The sequence below is a fragment of the Antrostomus carolinensis genome, unplaced genomic scaffold, assembly GCF_000700745.2.
Source record: "Antrostomus carolinensis isolate BGI_N321 unplaced genomic scaffold, ASM70074v2 scaffold16789, whole genome shotgun sequence".
In the NCBI taxonomy this organism is placed as follows: Eukaryota; Metazoa; Chordata; class Aves; order Caprimulgiformes; family Caprimulgidae; genus Antrostomus; species Antrostomus carolinensis.
The window spans coordinates 14567-41777 of NW_010339378.1; the positions used below are offsets into that span (position 1 = coordinate 14567).

General features: G+C 38.5%; 1 protein-coding gene across 1 annotated transcript in view; it reads left to right on the forward strand.

Annotated features, from left to right (window-relative positions):
- Window positions 1-26746, forward strand: part of LOC104531061 (protein polybromo-1) — a gene marked incomplete at its 5' end in the record, with an annotated part of 41128 nt that extends 14382 nt beyond the window's left edge. Inside the window, 15 exon segments of the mRNA XM_010175839.2 lie at window positions 1-112; window positions 967-1178; window positions 2751-2936; window positions 4624-4781; window positions 5720-5986; window positions 7400-7545; window positions 7849-8006; window positions 8645-8828; window positions 10053-10263; window positions 13715-13916; window positions 17730-17888; window positions 21454-21609; window positions 24051-24121; window positions 25360-25576; window positions 25930-26746. The exon segment at window positions 1-112 is cut by the window's left edge and continues 21 nt beyond it. Coding sequence (XP_010174141.1) covers window positions 1-112; window positions 967-1178; window positions 2751-2936; window positions 4624-4781; window positions 5720-5986; window positions 7400-7545; window positions 7849-8006; window positions 8645-8828; window positions 10053-10263; window positions 13715-13916; window positions 17730-17888; window positions 21454-21609; window positions 24051-24121; window positions 25360-25576; window positions 25930-26102 — 2612 coding nt within the window.
- Window positions 26747-27211: the final 465 nt, after the last annotated feature.

Below are 27211 nucleotides of genomic sequence, written 5' to 3' on the forward strand. Positions count from 1 at the left end.
CTCTGACTTTTGATATTATCCGAAAAAATGTTGAAAATAATCGCTATAGAAGATTGGACTTGTTCCAGGAGAATATGTTTGAGGTACTGGAGAGGGCAAGGAGAATGAACAGGTGAGCAAAGCCATGTTTTTCAGGTATCCTTTGTCTTATCACATGAGTTTTGCATGTTGATGTTAGACAAAGGCTGAAGGGTTTTTTTTTAAGGTGTTCGCTTTCCTTGATATGGCTGTTTAGAAAACTAAATCTCAAAAGCTGTGTAAGGTCTCCAGCTTTTGTTTAAAAACAAGGAAGAAGTTAGGTTTCTGCCATGAGGTGATTTTGACATTAACCTTCCAAAGGCACACCTCATAAAAACCAGGTTTGTGCTAACTTTCAAACTGGAAAAAGCAAAGAGGAGGAGCTGTTCGCTGACTGCTTCACTAATAGATTACTCCTTTGGAGTTGTATGAGTTATGGCAATACTGTGCAAAAATTATGAACTCTTGCAACTTCTGTCAGTGTTTTACTTGAATTAGGTAGCATACTTGTGGATGTGCAGGTTAGATTTTTGACTCTGAAGGAGAGGAGTTAAAAAATGATATTAAAATATACTAATAAGAGTATGGGTAATTAAAATAAGTCAGTCTTGTTAATAATAATATGGTTACTTAAGTCTTCAGAAGTTAACAGATTGTAGAGGTCCAGTGGCAAGTAGTTTTGGTTGCTACCAAAACTAGTTTTGGTTACTTTTGTTTTTTATGGTATTTCAGGACTGGTGTATATAAAAACACTGTTTTAGGTAAACTGTAACACAAACTGACAGCAGAGTAGCAGGTGGAGTGTAACTTACCTGCTGCTTGTTATGAATAAGCACAGAAATCTATTGGTGGAGTGAATCTTTAGTTTTATCACTAAGTGCGTGTTTAGGATACTGTTTGACTTTGCACAAACTGTGTTTTTGCCACGTTGTGTGTATTTTTGTACAGAACTGATTCGGAGATTTACGAGGATGCAGTTGAACTTCAGCAGTTCTTTATTAAAATTCGAGATGAACTTTGTAAGAACGGAGAGATTCTGCTGTCACCTGCTCTCAGCTATACCACCAAGCATCTTCACAACGACGTAGAAAAGGAAAAGAAGGAAAAGCTGCCCAAAGAAATAGAGGAGGATAAGCTCAAAAGAGAGGAGGAGAAGAGAGGTAGCTACTTTCTTTTCATTAATTTTGAATGTCTTAATTAAAAAATGTACCTATGCACATGCTGTGTGCTCTGCTGTTGCTGCAGCTTCACCTGCTGAAAGGACCTTAGTAACCTGATTGTCCACCCAGGGTCTTGTATTTTAAAGTTTTGAGGGATTTATTGTATTTTGATCCTTTATCAGCCTTGCCAGATGGCTTTAAGAAAGAGATATAGGTAGATACTAACCTTATGTAAACTCTTTAATTGGAACACTTTGGGGTTCCAGTAGTCTTATTTCAAGGATAGTATAAAAGAAAACAATTTTTTTTTACTAAAGCTTTCTGCTGATGATAAACTTAGCAATGCCTGCTCCAATTGTCCTTTTAGTCTTTTCCTTTTTGACAAATACTGATTTCTTGGTGCAGATGGTGTTGTCTATGATCATGCTTTTAACACTGCTAAGGAAAGGATATTTAAATAAGCCTTTTGTGTTTCTTACTTGGCTACTGTGTGAAGAGGAATGGGCTTGCACTATTTTGCAGGGCAAGAAACCTACTGTGAAGGTCCTTTATGTTTCACAGTTCCTGGCTGTTACTGTCCATATAATTGTTGTGGAGCATGTCTAGGGGAATGAATAAAGCTTTCTAATTGCCCGTGCCACAGATGGGAATGGAGCTGTTAGCTCTTTGTCCTTGAATTGTCTGTCTAACATGGTTCATCTTCCCATATAGCACTACTGTCAGCAACAGTAAAGTCACAGAATCATAGAATGGACTGTGTTGGAAGGCACCTTAAAGATCACCCAGTTCCAACCCCCCTGCCATCAGCAGGGTCACCTTTCACTAGACCAGGTTGCTCAAAGCCTCATCCAACCCTGGTCTTGAACACTTCCAGGGAGGAGCAGCCACAGCTTCCTTGGGCAACCTGTTCCAGTGTCTGACCACCCTCACAGTGAAGAACTTCTTCCTAATATCTAATCTAAACCTCCCCTCTTCCAGTTTAAAGCCATTACCCCTTGTTCTATCACTATCTGCCTTTGTAAAAAGTCCCTCCCCAGCTTTCTTGTAGACCCTTCAGGTACTGGGAGGCCACTATAAGATCTCCCCGGAGCCTTCTCTTCTCCAGGCTGAACAGCCCCAACTCTCTCAGCCTGTCCTCATAGGAGAGGTGCTCCAGCCCTTAGGTCTGGTAGCTCTAACCAGTCTCAGTATATTATAAGGGGTCAACAACTGTGATACCCTTTTTCTGTCTTCCTTTGAGAGCTGAAAACCCCATAGAAAGCAAATTGTGCCTTTCTGAAGGCTGTTGAGCTCAGTGTTGTCATTGAGTTCCTTTTCCCTCACTGTGAGGGCTCAATCAAATTCAGCTGCAGAAGGGAGACCTAAGCTTCAGCAGCACCAGCAGCAGAAAGGCTAGCAGCACAAAACACGCTGAGACACTTCCTTCATGCTGGGAGTGAGTGACAGAGGGACGCTTCAGGTATCATGCGGCACTTCTGCACTCGGCAAAGGGTGAGCGAATTCATATCAGCAATCTTGGCTAACATGGAAATGTGGCATTACTAACATCTGTTTTTTCCTTTTTGAAATAAGAAGCTGAAAAGAGTGAAGATTCTTCTGGATCATCTGGGCTGTCGAGCTTGCATCGGACCTACAGCCAGGATTGCAGCTTCAAGAACAGCATGTACCATGTAGGAGATTACGTGTATGTGGAGCCTGCTGAAGCCAACTTGCAACCTCATATAGTCTGTATTGAGAGGCTGTGGGAAGATTCAGCTGGTAAGGATGTCTTTGCTATAGGAGAACAATATGATGAAACAACTTCTTACTACTATTTAAAACTTCTAACTTCAGCTTTTTCTATGTAGATGTTACTTATTTTATTTGCAGAAGTATGTGTGGACTAGTGAGTATTTTTCTTGTTTCTGAGTTGGTTTGTTCCAAAGAATATTACAAATATTCTTGGATGAGCACATGATTTTTTGTTGTTCATTTCTACCTACTCTCAAATTGTAAGCATCCCAGAGAATATGCTCTTCTAAGTGAGATGGGCTCTTTGTAATTTAAGCATAGAACAGCACATGGTGTTTATCTGTGCTGAGAAATCTGAACCAAAGTTGAACATGTTTAATTGCAAATGTTCCACAGAACAACTCAATTTCAGAACTTACCTTTGTTAAATTTCAGAATTGAGCCGAATCTTGCATTTTCTAGACCAAATCAAGCTATAACAAGTAATATTTTGGGTTTTTTTTCTCATCAGTGATGCCTTCTGTTTGCAGCAGGTACTTTCCTTAAGGAAGGTTAGAGATACGACAAGAGTATCAGATAAACATGGTGCACTCTCAGCAATCCTGGAAACTACAGTTGCTGAGAACTACAGTGGGGTGTAGTGGAGTAAAGCATTTTTGTTGCACTTTTTTTTAAAGGGAGGGAACGGGTGTGTTACAAGGGCAGATTAAAAAGACTGACTCTGAAATTTTGGGTGGAGAACTGTAAGGTAGAATATAATTAATGTTTGCAAAATCATGAAATGGGTAGATAAAGGTGAATGCAAAAATCCTATTCAACAAATCCAGCAGTACTAGAGTTAGAGGCCACTCATTGACACTAATAAATCAAATTAAAACACTTGAAAGTGTTTGGCTTTTTAATATAGGGGGTAGTAAGCCTCCTGGAGGCAGAGTATATCAGCAGGTTCAAAAATGAATGGGACAAGTCCATGTACAACAGGTCTAAACCAAATAATAAAGGGAATAAACAGCAAATAATAGCCAGATAGAGAATAGCTCTCTAACACCCTTAAGGCAGTGACTAAAAGCCTGGTCACTAAAAGCCTGTCCTGCTCACTCAGTTGGATGCAGTGTATTCAGGCAGATGGATGGTTGGCCAGTTTGACGTTTCTTTAGTTTGTTTGTCTGTGACAGAGAAAGTGAACAGCACTTTTTATTTGGGTTCAGTCTACAGATTACAGGTTTGGGTTTTTTTAATTTAGAAAAATATTACGTATTTGTAACTTCTTTATAAATCATTGTTAACAATTTGAATTTGCCACAATGTAACATGGAAGAAATAGTTCTTAAAAAAACCTTGAAACCAGTTATCCAAGCTTCTTCAAATAATCAGGTGATCATTGTGTAGACTTTGAAGCCATTTCAAGGCCTGAAAATCAAGATTTATAAATAAGAACTGATTCCTCCTTTATTTTGCTAAGTCAGGTTTTACTGGGGAAAAAAACAGTTGTCAGGCTTTTTAAGCAACCTAGTTTTCCTTACCTGAAACAGTTAAGGAATCTTGTTCTGTTTTAAAGCAGTTTACTCACAGTATAAATGACTACATGGCTATTTGATTAATCAGTCAATCTATCATTGTTTTTTCTTGCTCATGCACTAGAGAATATTTTTCATCTTTATCTCTTTCTTTCTCCTTTCTCTTTTTTGTTTTGTTTTTTTTTTTTTTTTTAAAGGAGAGAAATGGCTCTATGGCTGTTGGTTTTATCGACCAAATGAAACGTTTCATCTTGCAACACGTAAATTCTTGGAGAAAGAAGTTTTTAAAAGTGACTATTACAATAAAGTTCCTGTTAGCAAAATTTTAGGCAAATGTGTGGTCATGTTTGTCAAGGTGAGAGACTATTCAGACTAATCTGTTAAGCAAATAATGTATTCTCTGCTATTTTCATGAAGAACTGTAGACATTCTAACATAGAGCCATTCTGCTTATACTTAAATAAAATAGGAGTTGCTCCTGTGTACTGTTTGTAATCTTCATTTCCTTCACGAGATAGGTGGTTCATCCAAGTGATGGTGTTTGCCAGTGCTGGTTGGTTTGTAGAATCATATGCTTATTAGATAATTAGCTAACTGATTTTTCAGAGTGTGTAGTAGAGAAATTGCAGCTAACTTCATAAAGGTTCCCATAGAAGCATGGAGATTTAGGTTTGGTAGAGAGGGAGATTTGAACGGCTTAGTGAGAGGATGAAGTCTTTCATCTTTGTCTCAAGTTTGATTCCACATCATCCTTGTGCTGAGGGTTTTTGGCTTGTTGGCCACATACTTATCTCAGGCAGTTGTTTGAAGGTAGTGTGTTTGTATGGAACAAAGTGTCACAGCTGCTGGGTACATGAATGGGTATCACAGTTGCATAGCAATGAGCATGGAGTTTACTCCTCTCCTCCCCTCCCCACAACTTGGTGATCCTGACCTCTTTCCAAGTCAAAGCTCAGAAATCTTGCAAAGGGGATTTTAGGCTGCAGATCTTGTATTTGTTAATGTACCGTTTTGGTAAATGAATAAACCCTAACTTTTCTCACACAATAACCTGTACTGAATTTAGCTTCTTCTCTAAGGGTGGGACTTCTTGTTTGCTTTTAATTTTTAATGTAACTTGGATGTCATACTGGAAGAAAAGAACTTGGCATAAAAACTTTATTAGTCTAAAAGTGTTTCTGACAGAAATTTATAAAAGAAACAGAAAGCATGAGAGGGAGTTAGTTCACTGTGTGTCTGTGGGGGGTGTGTGTGTATTGCTGAAATACTTAATATTTTTTCTTGAATCTGCAGGAATATTTTAAATTGTGTCCTGAAAACTTCAGAGATGAGGATGTCTATGTCTGCGAGTCACGTTATTCTGCAAAGACAAAATCTTTTAAAAAGATTAAACTGTGGACTATGCCTGTAAGCTCTGTAAGATTTGTCCCACGAGATGTGCCCCTGCCCGTGGTCCGAGTTGCTTCTGTGTTTGCTAATACAGACAAAGTAGATGAGGAGAAACACACTGAAACATTGGAGGACAGTAAGGTGGGAGAAAGTATCCTTCATCTTGAAAAGGTACGTAAGGTAACAAGTGGAATATCCATTATGTTTGACAGGTAAAGAATGACAAGATGTGAGCCTTGATGACTTTGGTTTCACAGCATCCAGACACAATAAAATATAAATAAATATAATGCTTCTGTTATAAATTATGTTACACACATTTGTAAATAAATACAAACAAATATAAATAGACTAAACAGAAAATAAAGTGTGTACTGTACATATTTTTAGATTCTAGAAATGCCTTCTTGTGATCTTGTGAAGGGGTTGGATTTTTGTAATTTTTTTTATACCACTTCAGAAAATAAAATTACATTTTTATTAAAGCTTGCCTTAAGCCTAAAGAATCAGTAGAACTAAAATAATTTTAGTTTATGGCAATGCTGAAAGGTTTTATTATGTAGTATTTCAGTACAATAGTCAGTAGCTAGGCAGCAGTGAGCAATACATAATATTCTGTTGTTTGTGGCCTATTTATGATTTGCTACTGAGCAGTTTATTGTTGAAATGCTTAGGAATATTTCTGTCCGAGATACTGGGTAAAATGGTTTATTTTATTGTATTTAGAGTCATAAATAAATTTAAATAAATGTATTCAATTCAATTAAATTGAATTAAATTTCTCTAAAATAAATCTAGAGCCATAAAAAATAAACTTAGAGTCATAAAATAAATCTGCTTTACACCAAGTTCTCTAACAGAACCTCCGAACACAATACCCTGTCACACTCATTGTCAGCTTTAATCAGACACTTAGTATATATTATTGTATTTATCCACATCATGATAAAAGAAGGGATTATTTCTGCCAAGAGGATGAAAACTTGTAGAATCTTTTCCTTCTACACCTTTGGGGAGATAGCCTGTGTTTTCATTGGCTTTCTGAAATCCGAGACTAAAGGGTCACATGAGGCACAATGTGGGTTTTGGCTAAAAAGTAAGAAATTAAGTAGAGCAAATGGTATGATTTTGCAAGCAATACATGGCGTGTTCATTTTATTGTATATGAGAGTTGAATTATTAAATTTCTGCCTGTGTTAACTTGGCCATATCCTCAGGTCTTGTCTCTTAAACATGTTATTGCACTTTAAAAAAACTCATCAAAATAAGATGACAAGGCATGGCTTGGTCAGTTGACTTGGAAGCAGTAGAACAAAAAAGGACCTGTAAATTACTGTTCTGGTGAAACGACAGCTTTGTGAAATAGGAGAGCTTGTGACGTACATGGAGGGTGTCTTTGGCTTTGCTATTTCATTTTTATATTTCAAGGCCCCCTCATTTTCACATGTCCAGCTCTCTTTAGTGTTTGCTTTATCCTTACGTTACCAATAAAAGGTGAAGTCTTTTACTTGCACCTAGCATCTTTTTATTTATGTGTTTGGTTTTCCTTCTTCCACAAGTTTCTAAATGCATATTCTTCTGCAGGACAAAGAAGATGTTCCAGTAGAAATGTCTAATGGAGAACCTGGTTGCCATTACTTTGAACAGCTCTGCTACAATGATATGTGGCTTAAGGTTGGGGACTGTGTCTTCATAAAATCCCATGGGTTAGTGCGACCTCGGGTGGGAAGGTAGGTGCAACTTCTTTCTTTGTGTCTATAAAAATAGCTTGGACAAAAGACAGGCTTGTTGCATAAAGTATAAAAGAGGATGGGGTAAAAAAAAATCCTCTGAGTAAAACTAAATGTTACAGGCTCTTAAAATAGATTGAGGTAGAAGTTTAGCCACCTAGTAAAAAGGTGATACAGTTGTACAGTTGGAATAGGCTGCTCTGTTTTTCAGTGACAGTGTTCCTCAACAACCTAGTGTGTCCAGCTGTCTCATTTAGGAGGGATGGCCTTTCATTTATGTCAGTAGTTTGATTTTCTTTCCAGAATTGAAAAGATGTGGGTGCGAGATGGAGCTGCGTATTTCTTTGGTCCGATCTTTATACATCCTGAAGAAACTGAACATGAACCAACTAAAATGTTCTACAAGAAGGAAGTGTTTTTGAGTAACTTGGAGGAGACATGTCCAATGACTTGCATTTTGGGTAATTATTAACAACTTTAAATCCAATGGACACTGTTTTTCTTTTCCTATACAATCTGAAGTCATTTATAGCTATATGTAGGTTTGATTCCAAGTATGGTTTTTTCATATTAAGTGGGGGAGGAGAGACTATTCAGTCCATTTCTAATATGCATTAAGGAAGCTTTTTTAAAATAAGGGACTTACATGTATGATATCAAAGGGAGCATTGTCTGCAGCCAGAGAACAGCAAACTCCATTATTCTCGCTTAATAATGTAATTATTCCAGTATGTGTTAGCTGGAAAGTCAGTCCAGAAGGAGGTTAAAATTTGTTTTGTTGTATAAGCTGATGACTATGTACTTTATTTTATAGTTATGAAGCTGTGCTAAATATAGTTAACTGACTAGTGATCGTGGGGTTTTGTTATTTTGCAGGTTTTCTTGTTCCTTAAAAAAATACAAAAGCTGCATTAAGTTCATGTAGTTTCTCATGAGTGGATTATTTAATAAGGATATTGATTGGTGTATTTTCTGTAGTTGTGCCAAATACTGGGAATCTTCCACACTTATGAGACTGGCAAAACCTTGAGTTTCCACACTTTCTGCAAAATGTCTGCAAGTGTGGCTGCCTTCTCACCCAGCTCTTTCATTTCTGCAGGAAAGTGTGCTGTCCTGTCATTCAAAGACTTCCTCTCCTGCAGACCAACAGAAATCTCTGAAAATGATGTTTTTCTTTGTGAGAGCCGCTACAATGAAAGCGACAAACAAATGAAGAAATTTAAGGGGCTGAAGAGGTTTTCACTCTCTGCAAAAGTTGTAGATGATGAAATATACTATTTTAGGTAAAAATATGATGAGAATGAGCACCTGAGCACTCTTCTACTCTTCTGTATTGTGGTTGTCTGACCCTGGTTGGCAGCTAAGCTCCCACCCAGCCACTCGCTTACTTCACAGCAGGATGAGGGAGAGAGTTGGAAAGGCAAAAGGAAAAAAAACTCCTGGGTCAAGATAAAGACACTTTAATAAGTGAAGCAAAACTGCACACACAAACAAAGCAAAATAAGGAATTCATTCACTACTTTCCATCAGCAGGCAGATGTTTAGACATTCCCTGGAAAGCGAGGTCTCAGCATGCGTAGTGGTTGCTTGGAAAGACAGACACCATAACTCCAAACATCCCCCTGTTCCTCCTCCTTTCCTTCAGCTTTTATCACTGAGCATGATGTCATATGGTGTGGAATATCCCTTTGGTCAGTTTGAGTCAGCTGTCCTGATTGTCTCCCCTCCCAGCTTCTTGCCTGGGGGGGCAGCATGGGAAAAAGAAAAGACCTTGACAATGTGCCAACACTGTTCAGCGATAACTACAACACTGATGTGTTATCAACACTGTTGTGGTCACAAATCCAAAACACAGAACCATACAGGCTACTGTGCAGAAAATTAACTCCATCCCAGCCAGACCCAGCACATATTTAAGTCATAGTTGTAGGAGAAAATGAATTATGACTAAACATACTTTTGGGGAAGAAGTCCAGATAACATCAGTCTTTTCATGGTCTTAATACCAGTGGATGTTTTTTTTCTTCTCCTGACTTTAGTAAAGTCCTTACATTACAGATTGGTATATTCTCTTGGATGTCATTAAAATACTTCAGTCCTCAGCATGGGTGACAAATAGCTTTCCAGTTGGTGAACATGTGATATTAATAAAAGTATTAAGTTCTAACTTAATTAAAATGAAAAATCTAAGGAAGATCTGGTGTTAACTGCCTTCTGTTGCAGAAATGAAGTATTTACTGCATTGAAATCCCCTTTCAAACTAAAAAAAAAATAAAATTAAAAATCCTTCATAGAAGTGACTGAAATGAAACACTGTCTGTGGACACTGAATGATTTCTGTTCAGTGTTCTGAAATGAAGCACAGGCACATCCTGGGTCACCATTTTTTCCATATTGTTCAATGATAAAGGAAGAAAAGTTGGTTTTCTCTTAAAAAATATGTGGTATCTCCTGTAAAGTATGGGTGTATTCTTATCTGCGTTTTGTCTTCCTCTTCCACCTTTCAGAAAACCCATAGTTCCTCAGAAGGAACCATCTCCACTACTGGAAAAGAAGATTCAGCAGCTAGAAGCAAAATTTGCTGAGTTGGAAGGAGGTGATGAGGACATGGAAGAGATGGGAGAAGAGGAAGGTGATATGACTGAAACACCTTCGATGCCTCAGCTTCAGACCCCATTAGCTAGTGAACTGGACATAATGCCTTATACTCCACCACAGGTAAGGATCCCACTTGAGAATCATAGGGTTGGAAGGGACCTTAAAGATCATCCAGTTCCAACCCCCCTGCCATCAGCAGGGTCACCTTCCACTAGACCAGGTTGCTCAAAGCCTCATCCAACCTGGCCTTGAACCTTTATATTCCACATTCTTTTCTCAACCCAAATAAACAGTAACATTTTATCATATACAAAGAAGATATTTTTACTTCAGTTTATGAGTCTATGGAATAAATTTGGCATATTACACAGAACAGTTTTGGCATATCCAATATGATACCTAGGTGATAATATTTAAATCCATTAAAATATTTTTAAAGGAAATAATTCAGTTGAGAAAAATCTTCTAGGGTACGTTTTTGTGTATGTTAATATTATTTCTAATTAGTACTTTTTCTATGACACTTGTTCAGAAATATGAGGTCCTTATACTAAATATGAAGTTGGAATGTAAGGGTTTAATTGTAATTCTCAGTTTACTTAACACCCATTTTTAAACTTTTCCTTAATTTTTGAAAAAAGCTAGCATTTTGGGTGTGATGGTTTTGCTACGTTTTGAGTAAATGCTATGCTTCATTCTCAAAGGAAAAAAAAATCAGTTTTTTTGTATTGAGTTACCATTCTTATTTGGAAATAACAACTTGTTAAAGAAGTTAAAAGAACTGGATGTCCTAGAAGCTTTAGTATTAATTTGCCATGTGGGCGGATTGCCAAATGTGTTTCCCGTGCAAGGTTGTCTGGCTGCTCTTTCTTTTAATGTGCTGAATTTCATAAGCAGCATGAAAACTCTTGCAGAGTGTTACAAATAGAAAGCATGCTACCAGCATTAACCCAACTAATGTAGCACTTCAGGAAGGCAAAGGTAACTTTTTATAAATGAGAATATTACCATTGTTAAGCATGGCAGCTGCTGAGAGCAATTTCAATAGGGATCACTGGACATCTGTAATGGGACAGTCTTGCAGAGCTTTCAGGATAACTGCTGAGAAGTCGTGCTCAATGGGTATGTCCAAGATGTGTATACACCTTTAGACAGATGGGAACTCTGGGGTCTAGAACTTGATGTAAAATCAAAGCAAAACAAAAGCAAATAAGGAAAATTGCAAAGATCTTAGCAATGCATGCTAAGAAGTGAATGATGATACACAAGTGCTCTGGCAGATTCCTCCTCACACTGCTGACTTGGAAAGAAAAGGGATGTGTCTAAGCTGGCATTCAGAGCACAGTCTAACTTCGGTGGAGAGATAACTAACATATAGCACAGAAATAAAATTTCTTCTTCAGATTATCAGTTCTATTTATGTCCCTAGTGGAAAATGTCTTTTTAAACAGAGCTCCTAGGTAAAAGGCATGTGTTTGCTTCATGTTCTCTTAAATGTATAGAATTTTATTTAACAACTATTAAACCCCAGAACTCTTAAACTTTTTTTTTTTTTCCTGATAACAAAGAAGCTCTTACTACACCTAAGGATAAAGGAGGTCAAGACAAGTGAATATGTGGTGTTTTGTGGCTTGACAAAGACATGAATGATGTTGTCCTCCTGCAGTTTGTTGTGAATCAAGTCAAACCTAAAAAATAAAAATATATGGAACTTCATTTTTAGCTTGAGCAATTACGGCTGAGAAAAGGCATAAAAGGAGGTCCTGGTTTATTTCTTGTCATAACGCATCTAAAACCAAATATGCAGTTATCTAACTTAAGTGGAAAACAGTCTGTTAATTTAAAAATGGTTGTAGAGGAGATGTAAAAGAGCAGAAAATACAAGAACCAAATTCAGAATTCTTACAGTTTATCAAAGTCCTGTTTTGCCCTTCCAAACTGATGGGTAGGCTTTTCCATTAGATTACTGTTACCAAAACTGTTGCAAACACTACAAATGCAAAACCAGCTGACAAACTCGTAGCTGTCTAAGTGCAGATGTGTAAGAGGCCAAATACATAATTAGATTTTCCTGGTTCTACGTTGAGAACTTTCCATCTGCCACTGTGGGCCTGCCTGAGAAGCCAGGATATGTTGTATGTGCCCTGTGTGCCATCCCAGAACCTCCATGGGGTTTTCTTCACTTCCTCCATCTTAGAGACAAACCCAGAAGACTTCCTCCCAAAAAGACAAGTGTTGTTGTTAGGTTCATAATGAAAACATTAAAGGTGGATTGCCATTTGAAAATTAATGCAGTGAAGTTTGGAATAACATACAAGTATGCCTCAGTTTATCCAGTGCCTTACTTTAATTGATGAGCAAGACTTTTTAAGTCTCTTAGTATCACTGAAGCTTTGTTTTTAGTTGGGACTGTTGAACTGCAGAGCTCAAAGTGGCAAGTAGAAGGAGGTAGTAATGTGGCCAGAATTTCAGGACAGAAAGAAAACAGTTGCATATATATATATTTTTATTTTTTTTCCCGACAGGTATTTGGAAAGAATTAGACTTTTAAGGATGTGAGAAATCTGTGATGTTTGGGAAATGAGAAGGGCCTTTTGAGGGTCTTGGCATGATGATACATTTGTGGGCCTTACTGATCAGAATATGGGTGAATTATGACCTCCTGTGACAAATGTAGGTGGAAGGAGCCTTCAAAAAAGGAAGTTTCAGCTGTGGTATCTCAGTTGTTGTCAGAATAGGTTAAGTTTTTTGGTGGCTGGAAACATCAAAGAGCTCTCAACAGGAGCATCCATGGTGGGAAAAGCAAAGGAGCAGAATTTTTATGAACCTGTTGTACAGCTGGGCTTTGGGTTTTGCAGGGAGAAATGGCTACTTATGAAATGGGAGGTGAACACTAGAGAGAAAGGAAAGTCTGGCAGGAAGAATAGAGAGCGCTTAGGGGTGAGGAGAGTGGAAGATAGAGCCAGGAGGATAGAAGTTGCAGAGGCCCAGGAGAAAACGGGGAAGCATTTCCCTAAAGTGCAATGGCAAATAAAATGTTGCGCTCAGCTTGTGCTGGCAATATTTCTAAACAGCATAATGGATGAAATCTGTGACATAACACAGTTACTTTAACTCTCTTCTGGCCTTCCAAATAGTAACTTATTTGCTACTCAGCCTTTCCTAGTCCTCTCATTCAGTTTGGAATGATTTCAGCTAATAGTAAAGCATTCTGTGTTGTCTTACTGAGAATTTTTTGAAGCCTCAGTTATAAAGGTGGCATTATGTCTAGAAGGGTTGAAAATCATCAGAACATTGTGGGGTTTTTGTTGTGGGTTTTTTGTTTTGTTTTGTTTTGTTCCCCTCCCTGCCCCCCATGTACTTTTCATAAGTGGGTGTGTATGCTCTTGTCATGCATCAGTAGGAAATGCAGTCTCTCTTTAGGGGCTGTGAGGTTGGATGGTCCTTATGCAAATATGGTCAAGAGAAATGTAGGAATATTTTTTAAATGCCATTTCTTACAGCTTTTAATTTTGTATGTCAAGAAGCTTCTCTGTTGTGCACTTGTGGTCATAACTGCTTCTTCTCACAGTCCACTCCCAAGTCTATTAAGGGCAGCACCAAGAAGGAGGGTTCAAAAAGGAAGATCAACATGAGTGGGTACATCTTATTTAGCAGCGAGATGAGAGCTGTGATTAAAGCTCAGCACCCAGACTACTCCTTTGGAGAGCTCAGCAGGCTTGTAGGAACTGAATGGAGAAACTTGGAGGCAACAAAGAAAGCAGAATATGAAGGTAAATAAAAACTAAGATGCTAAACTCTCTTCTGCTTTTTTTTCTTTCTCAACGCGTTCATTGCTGTTATTCAGATGACAGGTTTAATAAAAGAAGATATTTATGTTTGTGTTCTGGATGTACCTTGAAGAGAAGTTCATATTGAGAGATGACTGAAGAGGAGCAAAGAGCATGTTTAAGTTGTGTAGTGCACAACTGATACTTTAAGTGTCTTTGCCACAGATAACCAAATGAACAAAGACTAAGAAAATGGGGACAAATTAGAAGTAAAGGAGCATGAAGCCCCTAGGCTGGAATTCAGTTGGAAAATTATTTGTGAAAGTTTCCTTAAAGGACTGGGGGGAATTTTGGACAAGGAGCTCGTCAGAGCTGTAGTGGCGAGTAAAGAAGGTTTAGAGCAGAGCAGGAAAAAGTTCTTCGATTAACAGTGATAAAAAGCTGTAGTAGAATAAAATCAAGGATACAGAATCTGTTACGATACTGTAAATATGACCTATTGTTCAGTCTCAGTATTAATCAACTGTTGTATCTGATTTTGTTGAGAGATTTCATATCCTGAAGTAAGCCTAGGAATATTTCATAGGTATAAGATACTTTAGACCTTTCTCTCTTTCTTTCTTCCTTTCTTTCCTTCTTTTCTTTCTTTCCTTATGATACTGGTCGTTGTGGTTCAACTTTAATTAAAATAAAATACAATTGATCCTTAACAGCAGGCCCTTACCTGAGCTACATACATTGGCTTAACATCCATAGTTATTACTCTAGTTAATAATGTGTCAACACTTCCAATATAAAACTCATTTTTTAAGCAACTGTTACAATTGTATTGGAAGAAAATGTTTCTTTGGATAGGAAGGTTTCAAAACCCCAGGAAGTTATTGCCTAATGAAGTTATAACTTTGCTTTTTTGCTTTTTTTTATTAAATGAGATTTGATAAGTTTTCTGCATACTGATAACTTAAAGGCAGCTTTAATCTTCAAACTAGAAGTTTGCATGCTATCACGTCTCACCCTCAGCCGCCTCAGTCCTTTCAGAATTTGCAGTAATACCTCTGCAGTTCTGGAGAGTAATAAATACACCACCACTCTGCTATGTGCCAGTGTTCTTTGCAAATGCTGTGAAGGGAAATGGTAATGCTCGCCCTTTGTGAAAGTACTTTGGCCTTATTTTTGTCCTGTGTAGTTTCCTTTTACACCCTTCTATGTGCACATTGATGGTGTCTTTTAATTGACAGACCCCTCCTTACAGCCTAATTCTTAAGCAGTAGGATGAGTAGCCTGTCATCACTTCCTAGCTTAGAGCAGCTTGACATCCTGCACTTCTGTAACAGTGTCTGTCCACTGTGTTAATGATTGCCTTCGTGCTTCCATTTTAACCCTCTTTCTCAATTAAAATTTTCCAAAGCTTTTGAGTTTTGGGCTGCAGTTTCTCTGGCTTGATGTCTGCCCAGAACTAGACGTACTTTTATTTGTTTTTTTGAGGGGTTGGGATGGGGTTCTACAAGCTGTGTTTGCTTACCATGTGTGAAAAGGAGAGAAACTCCTCTCCTTCCACTGTGACAAGTCAACATTCACGTGCTCTCTAGTGTGGACATGCACCAAGGAGGACAGAGCAGGCATGGTTTCACCTCAGTGAAAAAGTGCCTTTCCATGTCCTGGTAAGAAGTAGTTTGCACTTTAGATCAATTTTGACTCATTGAACGTTTCATTTGGTATATGTGGAGGGTAATAGTTGTTTTTTTAGCAATAGTTGAGCAAAGAACAGGCTGCATTGGAAATACCTGCATGGTTCACTGCGCTGTGAAAACTTCTCAAAATAAAATATGATCATGCATGGGATTGAGGTAAAGGCCTGTTATAAGGAAAAGTTCTGTTCAAAGCAGAAGGTCTCTTTCCTGTCTCTTGAGATATGTTGGAAATGTTGTCTGAATGATCTCAAGTCCTGGCCTAAACGATTTGGGTTTAGTATTGAGTGTTAAGGTGAATGCTCAAGGCTGAACCTTCAGACACCTGCTACAGTTCCTTTTGGCAGTGTTGTTTCATCTGTTAGTTCTGTGGCAGTCGTGGCATGGATAGAGACCAGGCAAAACCTCAAGTACTATCCTACACCAGGTCCTTCTTCAATGATGAGCACTCCAAAGTCTGATAAAACTGAACACCTAACAGTAATTTCTCATTCTTCAGAGTGTGTCCAGAACTTTTGCTTTTGTCTGACCATTTTTTTTAGCTGGCCAAAAGTAGGTGAGAGTCAGAACAGCTGCTTCATCTTTTCCCCAAATGCTTGCTCTGCTCTGAAGATTATCTCATGTTTCTACTTCAGGATCTACCTTTTGATGTTTTGTGTAGTTTGTGTTCAATCACATAGGAGTTGCCTGTAGTAAATTTGCGTCGTCATCTCTTCCTGAAATGACAGAAGTGAAAAGAAGGAGGGAAATGCATTTGGAAATGAAACTGCTCTTTCATTTGGAGGTAGTGCTAGAAGCTGCAGAAACAGGTCCTATAGGAGACAAAAGCATGATAGGCATTTGAAGTCATATACTAGAGAAAACGAGTAACGTTGGCAGGATGCATAACTCAATCTCCTTAATGAACTTCTTCTTAGCCTTTGTTTGACTGAGGACCTTGATTGCTGTTTTAGTGGCAGTTTTCATCTTTCACCAACTGCAAGAGAACTTTTAGCCCTGCATTCACTGTTACTAATATTTGCTGGAGATGTATGCTGCATTCATTTATTCTTTGTTGTTCCTCATTGCGTCAGTCAGATACAACATTCAGAGTAAACAAATCAGCAACTTGCATGCCCCCAAAGCACCTCGAGTGGGCATTCAGTATATCTCCTTTTTTTTTGTTTGCTTGGTGTTTTTTTTATTTTTTTCCTTTCTTTCTTCTTCCCATGACCCTTTTCCCCTCCTTTAATATAAAACTGACCTCTGGTCAGACTCCCCTGCAGTAGATCTTTTGTTCTTGCAGTCACAGTGAGAAACTTGATTGAGATAATGACCAGATTCATCGTACAAAGGACACACATGGCCTCCAGTGAGCAGCACAATGTGAGTTAGACATCTTCAGAAAAAAAAAAAAAAAAAGCTCAAAGGGGATCAAAATGGGGAAAATGACAGAAGGAGGCAGAGAAAAAGTATTTTTGGTTCATCAAACTGCTGCTTGTTATGTTCCAAACACTAAGGACCTATCTACACTAGGCAATCTTTGCAAGTGCTTCCCGACTTTGCCACCACTTTTCAGCTGCATCAGTAGTAAAATATATGGGAAGCCCAAGAATAAAAGGGCCACTGGCTGGCACTGCTGTCTGCTCTTTGCAACCTACTTTAGGGCATATCTGATAGAAACAGTGCTTAAAAATTTCTGCAGCAGCTGGTAGCAGATCTGTGAGAGAGCTGCTGGCCTTGGCTGTAACTGGTTTAGCTGGGGTAGTGGTGTCAAAAGAGGGAACGTTTTGCCATGTTTTCCTAGTGCAGACCGAGCCTAGTGCTGGACTGCTGCTTCATGTTGGTAACACTGGTGTTATTATCAAATTTGTTCTTTGACTTTTAAAATTTTTATTTTATTATTTATTTTTATTTTTATTTTTTTTAAAAGATAAAACTTTGTGGAATATTTTTCATGAAAGGTTCTCTAAAAGTCTTAGCTGCAGCCACATGAAATCAAATCATATGCTGTATAAAAAGATTCATCTGTTCTACTTTATATTTGACTAAACTATGCCAGTGTTTGACTAGTCCTTTTTAATGAACAGATAATATTTTGAAATTCTGGGTTACAAAACAGAACTGAAAATCTAAAATACTTTTACAGAGCGGGCAGCTAAAGTTGCTGAGCAGCAGGAGAGAGAGCGAGCAGCACAGCAGCAGAATTCCTCCCCCCGGGCAGGCACTCCTGTCGGGGCTCTTATGGGGGTGGTGCCGCCACCAACACCAATGGGAATGCTCAATCAGCAGTTGACACCCGTTGCAGGTAAAACGTAGGAGCTATGACCATTTTTTCCTCATCCACTATATCAACCCCCTTCATAACTCTGAACACTCTCTTGGGTCACTTTGTTCTTATGGAAGAAAAAGCTCAACCTCTTCAGTCTTTCTTCATAATGAGTAACCGCAGCAGTAGCCTGATAGTCCCACATTACTGGTTCCAGTAGTGAGTAGCGTGTTGAAAATGCAGGGAAAAAGGGTCTTCCTTGTGCAGTAGTCCTGTTCTGTTTGTGTGCAGTCATGTTTATTCACTCTACTTTGCAGAGGTCATGTTTAGCCCTGCTGTGGCAGGAGGAGAGTGAGCTAAATAATACTCTTCTAGTGCATGCAGCATCAGTGGAAGTGGTAAACTAGGAGGCACATTATTTATTTGATCATCAGGAAGGTGAGAGGCAAACAGAATCCAAACCAGATTTTAAATCCAAGCAAAAGCTTTACAGATTTGCTGATTAGATACTGGTAAGCAGGGTAGACTAGGATCTAGAACCATTGCAGAAACATACGAAATGCCAACATTGCTGGTTTTATCAGGTGATTTTCAGAATAGAACAGAGCTTGGAGAGCTCTTCCATGAGGTCCTTGTTGCTGGATGTTGTGCTGTTTGCCAGTTGTAATCCGACTTGAATTCATAGGGAGTATGCTGAAAGTGTTTTCAGGATCGGATCTGAAGACAGTGTAAGTCCACTGGAGAATCTTGTATGGGACTCACCATACATCGGTGAGAAAATGAATTCTTTCGCCCATTCCTAATTAAAATAATTAGATTACTTTAGTCAAGGTAAAAATAGTACCAAGTAGGTAAAAATTAGTATTTGGAGGTTTTTTTGTTTTGAGTTTTGGTTGGTTGGTTTTTTTAACTTTCCCGTAAGACATTCCAATGATTCCATTTATTCTTCTGTCATTTTTCTTTTTCTTTGCCGTCTCACAGACCGTGGCCGTATTTAGAGTTGACAACCTGAAGCGTTTTTCATCATGGTCTCTAAATCTCTTTTTAGTAATTAGGCTGCATGGATGTTTAAACTGAAGGCACATTCCTTATTTGGTTCGTGGTCTCCAGATTACAAAGCACTTGTTTACACTGAGTAGCATTTTTTTTCATTTTGTTCTTGATAATTTTCCTCTGAGCTGTTTGCAGTTGGTGTGTGTTGGTGTGTGTGTGTGTACACATATCTGGGCATATATCAAGAAGAAAAGAAAAGGAGTTCTCTGGTGCTGGTTTTTTTTAGAATATGTAGAAATGCCATCCCCTTGTGGTTGTGTTTTCTTGGTTTGGTTCTTGGTTTTTTGGCATTGAGTCACTTTTCCAGTTTTTTGGAGGTAGTTGTTGATGGGCAGTAATACTTATTACTAACACTTTCTTAAAACTTCTCCAAAAATGTGCATTCTGCAAACTGCACATGCTGATTTACTTCCTGCAGCAGCCTCCTCAAAAGCAAACTGTGTTTAAGTCCATCATCTTAGTCAAGTGGTTAGACATTCAAATCTCTTCACTTTGGCATTGTGAAATACTTCCTTTAAGTGGATGATCAAGTGGATCTTTTTAAACTCTTTCTGGTTTTGTGGCCCATTTTAGGAACAGTCTTCCATCTTTTAGTTTCCACGAGTCTTGCTTAGAAGTGTCTTACTCTGTTGAGACCTCTTTCACATCCTCCTCCATCATTTGATTGCTTTTCTCTAGTTCAGAGAACTTCTGCATCACGGAAGTTCATGGAACTTCTTTATGGCCCATGGGTCCAAGAAATCTGGATTCCTTTCGAGATGTGTTTCTCTTAGTGCTCAGCACTCTAGTTCCTTGTAAATTCAGGCATTACAAAAGTTTATTTAATCTTACATGGTTACAGTGAAAAATGGGAGAACAAGTAATTTGAAAGACCTCATAGATCACATTTGTTTCATTGGAGGTTTTTGTCTTATTTTGGTTTTATTTTGTTTTAAAGCTTCAGAATGGTATGCAAATGCATTGAAGATGTGATTGCAGCTTAGGGTGCACTGGAAGTACCAGGCAGTAGCTACAGTGAAAGCCCTTTATTCTAGGGATGATTTGTTGGTTTTCTTCTTTCACTTTTTCCCTTAGAAGTATGGATTTCACTGTGTTAATAAAGAAGTACTGATGAGTTCTCAGATATTTGAAATAGGTATCAAAGACCTGTTTAATAAGTGTCAATCTAGGTGTCCTGTGGAAAATGAAGGTTTGAGGGAGATCGGTTCTTTAATTTCTCATTGTTAGCTCCATGTAAAGCTTTTGGAATTTCAGATTTCTTACTTTTGTAACTCTTCCTGAGGAAGTGACAAATTTAGCTTGTATTTTGGAGCTACTCGATCTGTTTCGATCCTGAGCTCACGGCAGCTTTGTTTCAGTCAGAGCTGGTGTGAGTTTTTGGCCCATCTTATTCCAGAAATCCCTGTTGTGACAGTTTCTTCTCTGAGTTACTGGGGGTGTGGCAAAGACTCAGTAGTGGTTTCTTGGAACAGCCTATAGAAACCCCAGCAGTTTTGCATTTCTAAACTTACCTCATCTCTCTAGACCTGCTTCTGTCTTCTGTCATCTTTTCATTGTCTTTCCAACACTTTTCCTTGGTTACCTGACAGCGCATCCATTTAAATTAAAAAGCCTAGAAAACAGGCAAGTGACAAGCAAGTTAGGTTCCAGGACCTAATAAACGTGGTGCAGGTACATTGTGTAGGTTCACCTCATGGATAGCAACAAACCTGAGCCAAAAAAGATATAAATTGTCTTCCCTTGTATGCAGAAAATGAAAGTTATGAGTCGCAGCACGATAGCATCTTTGTGGTATCATTGATTTTCCTATAAAGACGCCTTGAAAACATTGTGAGTGAAAATCCATGAGGGACTGCAAGTGCTCCTTGCAAGTCCTTTTACTTCAGTCTAGTGCTGTGAGCGTAGCAAGTCACTGCAGCTCAGCACATCCAGTGCTGTCAGGTTTAAAATTTGAGTTACTTCCTTAGTTTATATTGGAGACAGTTTAATAAAATCACTCCTGTCACTGCCGTTAGTTTTAAGTATGTGAATGTTGTAGGGTTTTTATGTGTTAATTTTGCAGATGCACTGCAGAAAAATGCATAGGTTTTAATTTTTGTTCCAGTTGGGTTTTTCCTCCGAGCTAGCCCACCTAGCAGGGCTGTACGTGGAGCTTGTGTAGTTAGTGCTGTGTTTGTAATCTCTATGCAGGCGGCAGAGCTTTAAGCTGTGTTAAAATTGCTTGCGTTGGTAACATTTAATTGTGGCTGAATTTATTCCTTGTGTTAACATATCTGAATATTCAGGATGTATTGCCCCATGAGAAACATACAAATACACTAAATACTAATTCATCAAAAGTATAGTGTTTCATATCTGTAACTTATTTTTTATTTTTAATTTTTGTTCATTTTTGCAAGATACTAATTGTAGTATCGTCGTGCTGTACTAAAGGTGCTTTTTTTTCTTTTTTTTTTTTTTTTCCTTTTTTTTTGTGGATAGTGCATGTCTTACTGTGTAGATCATATTGCATGTTATTGATGCATGTTTGAAATTTGTTGTGTCCTTCAAGGCATGATAAGTGGCTATCCACCGGTGCTGCCACCTTTGCAGGGCCCAGTTGATGGCATTGTTAGCATGGGCAGCATGCAGCCACTTCACCCAGGGGTACCCCCACCCCACCAACTTCCGCCAGGTATGCCAGGCATCCCAGGCATCCCACCACCCGGTAAGAATGTCATCCTCATTCGCTTCTTATTTCATTTTCATGTACTTGCTGTTTTAACCAGTTGTTACAGAAATTATCTGTAGCTTGTTTTGGTCATAGCTTTTCTTTCCGAACGTTGGAGGTTTGTGTAGCTGCAGCACACACAGTGCACTGCTGAATATATGAGGTACATGCAAAGCGGTGACAGAACAGCACGTCCAGTAAACCAGCAGGGAAAGGTTACTGGAGAAACGTGACGCTGCTCCAGCAGCAGTTTTGCTCCAGCCAGAAAACCTGACAATTGTGCTTGAGTTTATCAGAGGTCAGAAAAGCTGAAATCAGCCTATTCATATCCTTAGGTCATTTCAACAGCATCTTTCTACTCCTCCTTTTCTTATTTAAAGTGGGCTTATAAATGAATTTATTGCTCTCCTTATTTACCAAACTCTTTTTCAGTATGTTAATGTTTATCAGTAGTCAGACTGCACTTAAATAAACCAGTCTGGTCATGTAAGACCCCTTGGCCATTGGGGCACTGACATGTGTTATTATAAAACAGTGTTCAGATTAAACCTTGTTGTTAGAACAGTAACTGGAATCATCTGGGGATAAGGTGAACTCAGTGTACTATTGTGGCCAAACTGTGAATTTATTTTTGAGAGCACATCTACTACGCATTTGCTATTTTTTTTTGCCAGACTTTTGATGAAAAGTGAGGCTGAATGAATCATAAACATTTTTCCAGTGTTAATGCCAGTAGCACATCCCTGTGAGGGGGGAAAAATGTTCATCAGCCCTCTCATTCTGATTGCTGCTAATTCTTTCAGTTTCTACCACTCATAACTCACGTACCTGTTTAAAAGATGTGCATCCCATATGTTCAGCAGTTAAACAAGCTGTGGATTTCAGTGGTCTCATTTGCCTCCCCCTACACCACATGCAACTGTGTTTATCAGAAGTTCTGTTAAGACTTTATCTGTATGCAAATGGTTTTGGTTTCTTTTATTTGTTTGCTTGGGGGTTTTTTTTGTTTGTTTACAATCCATCAGTATTAGGTATGCAGCTTGCAGCTTTGCTGGTGTGTTAAGATTTACCATGTCACATAGAGGGAGTAGGAAAACAGCTGTGAGTCTGTGAGCCTGTCCCCAACTCACCAAGGCAGTGACATTTAGCACTTATCATCAACGTACAAGTGTTTGGGAGGTGAATCCAGGATGATGCATTTCTTTGAAGAGTTTTTCCCACTACAGAAGTGGACTGTGTGTATGGTGTTTAAAACTGAGAGGATATGAATTAGGGAAAAAAATAATACCCGGGAATGGAGGACCACACATGAAGTGCTGCTAAATTGGGCTGGGTGGGCTAAGGGTGAAGCCATGCTCTGATGCTGGAAAAGTGAGGGTGCCCTTCTCCAGACCTCTTTGCTTTGTATTAAAATAAATAAATAGATCTGTGCTATATTCCACAACTTGTATTATCAATGTTTTTTCTGGCTTCTGACTTGCTGTTAGCACAGATGTATTTAAAATCGAAGCTGTCATCAAATGGAACATGCATTTGAAATATGCTTTAGTGTGCAAAATGCAGTGGCACATCTTTTGATCACTGATACAGAAATCCATGTGCAAATTAAACCCTCAGGAACAGCGTAGTTAGTTTGCAGCTTTTCCAGTGAATGAATATGAGAAGTGGCCTAAAGAGAAAGAAAAGCAGCAGCACGCGTAACTTCCATTTTTTCAGACTGAAGCATCTCTTTGTCAAATATCAGGAACTTCATGACTAGTTTAGATTTGTAAATTTTTCTCTGTAAGACCGACACGTGTGTTACCTGCTGCACTCTGTGCAATAGGGAAAAGCCTCTTAATATGTTTGAGAAAAAACAAGGTGGTTTTTTTTTTAATTTATTTCAGAAGTTCATTGGTTTCATATATAAGACTATTTAAGCTTAACCTACGAGTTGCTTTTTCTATTAGTGAGATCTAACAGAATTTGTGCAATGGCTTGGATTTCCTCTATATTTTAGAAAACTAAACACAGAGAAATGTTCAATGTTGCTAAAGCAAATCAGCATTTCCTTTTCTAAAGGATTGCGGGACGATAATGTCAAGCCAAAGGTGTATGTTATAAATGAGAAGATTTAGTCAAGGCAGTCACTAAGCAACGTGAAAAAAAACCTGAAAACCAAAATTTACTCACTTTGCATTCCTTTAATTAAATTAATTCAACAGGCCACATATCAATGTTTGGTAGTTGTCATGTTGGCTTTTTTTTTTTTTTTTTCATTCAGAAACTTCTAAAGTAATTTTTTTTTTATTGGGGGAGAGGGGGATATTTGAATGTTGTACATCTGCTTAAAATAACTGAGCAATGATATAAAAGTCTAAATTTTTATTGTAGAAAACCAAAGAAGTATTTGTCACTGCTCTGAAATAAGACTAATTATTTTATATTTTGGAATATAGGTGTTATAGGCCAAAATGTGTCCCCCATGGTAGGCACTCCAGCACCCGGAGCAAGTCCTTTTGGACAGCAGGTGAGTCATTTTTGCACTATTTATGAGTCTTTAAGGCTCCGAATTAGCATTTAAACAACATCTCAGTTAAGACATGTAGGGATGCCTTTTCCATAGCCTTTTCCAGGGAGAACATTAAGCAAATGAACACTGCTGTATTTAGAACCAGTTAATATCTTACGCTCAGGGTGTGTGTCTGCATTTCTTGGTTGAATTATTAGATTAATTAGGTTCTGCCCAGTGGGATAACTTTTGCAGTATAAGCAAGATAGTGTTTTGGTTTTTTTTCCTTCTACTAAACTGAGTCATTTCAACACAGTGTTAAAGCTGCTAATAACTTGGGTTTTGCACGCTTTGGTGATGCAGGGAGGATGCTGTCCAGTTCTCAGCCATCGATGTCACAAACTGACAAGGATGATGGTCATTAGCAGTTCAGAATTTGTGAGTTTGGATAACAGTGATGATTGGACATTCCTTCTCAGTGATTAATACAGATGAAATGTTCAACACATTCCCAGTTTTATTGACTAAATTTTTGCATCATAAAGAGAAATGTGATTTTGACAAGACGGTGTGAAGAAAACTTGAAGCTGCATGAGAAAGTAGTAAAGTGTATGTCATGAAGTTGAGTTGTTCCAGACCACAGGATATCTGTGCTGGGTTCTCAGTACTGCAACTTAATCACAATAGTGGGAATTCTTCTGTGTGACTCCTGGTTTGGTTGTTTGGGAATTTTTTGGGGGGGTTTTTTGGGTTTTGGGTTTTTTGTTTTGGGTTTTTTTTTTGGTGTGTGTGTGCCTGCTATTTTTGCCTGACAAGGATTAGCATTTATTCTGTGGAAGTATCCCAGTTGTCCAAGGATCAGGGCCAGTTTGGATTAGATGTTTTAAAGATAAACCCTGCATTTCACACAATTTATGATCAAATTAGAGACAAAAGGAGTTATTAAGGGTAATAGGAGAGAGAAGAAATAGTGATACTAATCAGAAATATGTTTACATAGATTAGAACTATGAGCAGTGTTGTCTGTCATGAATGTCTGTCTGAATATGGTTTGTTTGCACTTCCACTGTCTGCATCTCGGTGACCCCAGCAGATAGCCCTGGCTGAAGTGGATGTCTTCCAGGGAAATTTCCTTATGCCTTTGCTCATGAGGTGTTTTGAAACTCCATTGTATGAGGATGACTTGATGCACAGATGTGAAGCAGGTTCCTTGCAGTTCCCCCAGATGTGATCTCTCCATCGCTTTGTCGTTGCAGATAGGAATCCTTGGCCCACCGGGACAGCAGGCACCTCCTCCATATCCCGGCCAGAGCCCAGCAAGTCAGCCAGTTATGCAGCAGCCCACAACTCCCATGTTCGTCTCCCCTCCACCAAAGACACAGAGGCTTCTTCATTCTGAAGCCTATCTGAAATATATTGAGGGGCTTAGTGCTGAATCAAATAGCATTAGCAAGTGGGACCAGACCCTTGCAGGTAAGGCTTTTGATACAGACTGGGATGTTTCCAGACAGAACACACTTTTTTGTGACCATTAATATTTTTTGCTTTTATGGAAAATGCTAAATAAAGCTGCTGCTTACTTAATAAAATGTACACATGCAAGTAATCATTAAAAACAAATCAACAGACTGGGAATATATATATATATAAAAAATATGTTATCAGCAGGCTAATTCCATCGATGATGTATAAATCTAAGAATCAATTGTATGGGCTTAAATACTAGGAGTAAAAATGATACTGTGGAATTATATTCGCCTTTTTCTAGAACAATTGTGGTGAATATCAAAGCCAGTAGATAACTGGACCATTTCTTGACCTTCCAGCACGAAGACGAGATGTCCACTTATCAAAAGAACAAGAGAGCCGACTCCCTTCACACTGGTTGAAAAGTAAAGGGGCTCATACCACCATGGCCGATGCGTTATGGCGTCTGCGAGACTTGATGCTACGAGACACCCTCAACATCCGTCAGGCGTACAACATAGAGAATGTTTAGTCACAGAATTGCTTCTTTCTTTGATACCGGAATATAAGGAGTTTTGTGGAACAATAGCTGTTTTAGTTACTGGGTGGGGAGAGATAACCAACAATAATTTGTATTGCATTTTACTGTACATTGCAAGACCATTTTTATATAAGGACACTTTTAATAAGCATATTTCACTTTTTGTTATATTAAGTTGACTTTATCAAATACACGGATTTTTGCATATGTTTCCTTTGTTTGAAAGGCGATTTCATAATTGGTTAAGTGTAGTCAAGGATTCATCTTTCTTATACTTTATTGCTGAGAATCTTACGCCATTGTTTTTATATAAAAGAAGAAAAAAAGAAAACAAAGTATTTACAGATTGGTACAATGGAATGTGAAATTAGTCATAGTTTACATCTTAGAGAATGTGTGTATATGTGCTTGTGTGTGCTAGCCACTTCCAGCAGAAATCTCGCTTGGATGTGAACAGGGAGAATCCCTTAAAAGAAGCTTTGTGCATTGACACTAGGGACAAATGACATTTCAGGTCAATACCCAGGCAGCTGAGTGGGCCACAGCAGTCATGGAAGTGCTAGCGTGGACAGGACAAGGGCGTCTTCACCGCTAATGTTGTCCAGTCATGTCCAGTTATTTAATTGTGTAGCCAAGGCCATTGTGATCCTAAATTAGTAGCAAAATACATGTGCTGGCATGCCCTTGGGAGGTGAAATGCTTCATCTGCCTTGAGCTGCTTTGGGGGTTCTGCAGTGTCCCTGACACCGAGCAGTGGGAAGGGGAAGCTTCCTCCCTGAGCAATTCTGTCTGCATGTGGGGAAGGCGTGCAGAACTTCGAACCAGTTCAGGTCTTAGAAGGTAAGTTAGAGGAGAAGGAAAGTTGAGTTGCTTTGTTAGTGAAGTAACATGATGTTTTTAAATTCACACGTATGCTGTTAATGATTGGGCATTGTAAGACACTTTTGTATGCTTTCTTTAAGTGTATTGATTCACCTTAATGAAAGTTTTGCAATGCAAAATTTGAGAAATTTGACACTTAAATTAACTTTGAAGTGAAATACTACTGTATGGTATGTGTGAGGTCAGCATACTTAGTACACTGCAGAAATAGAGTGCTT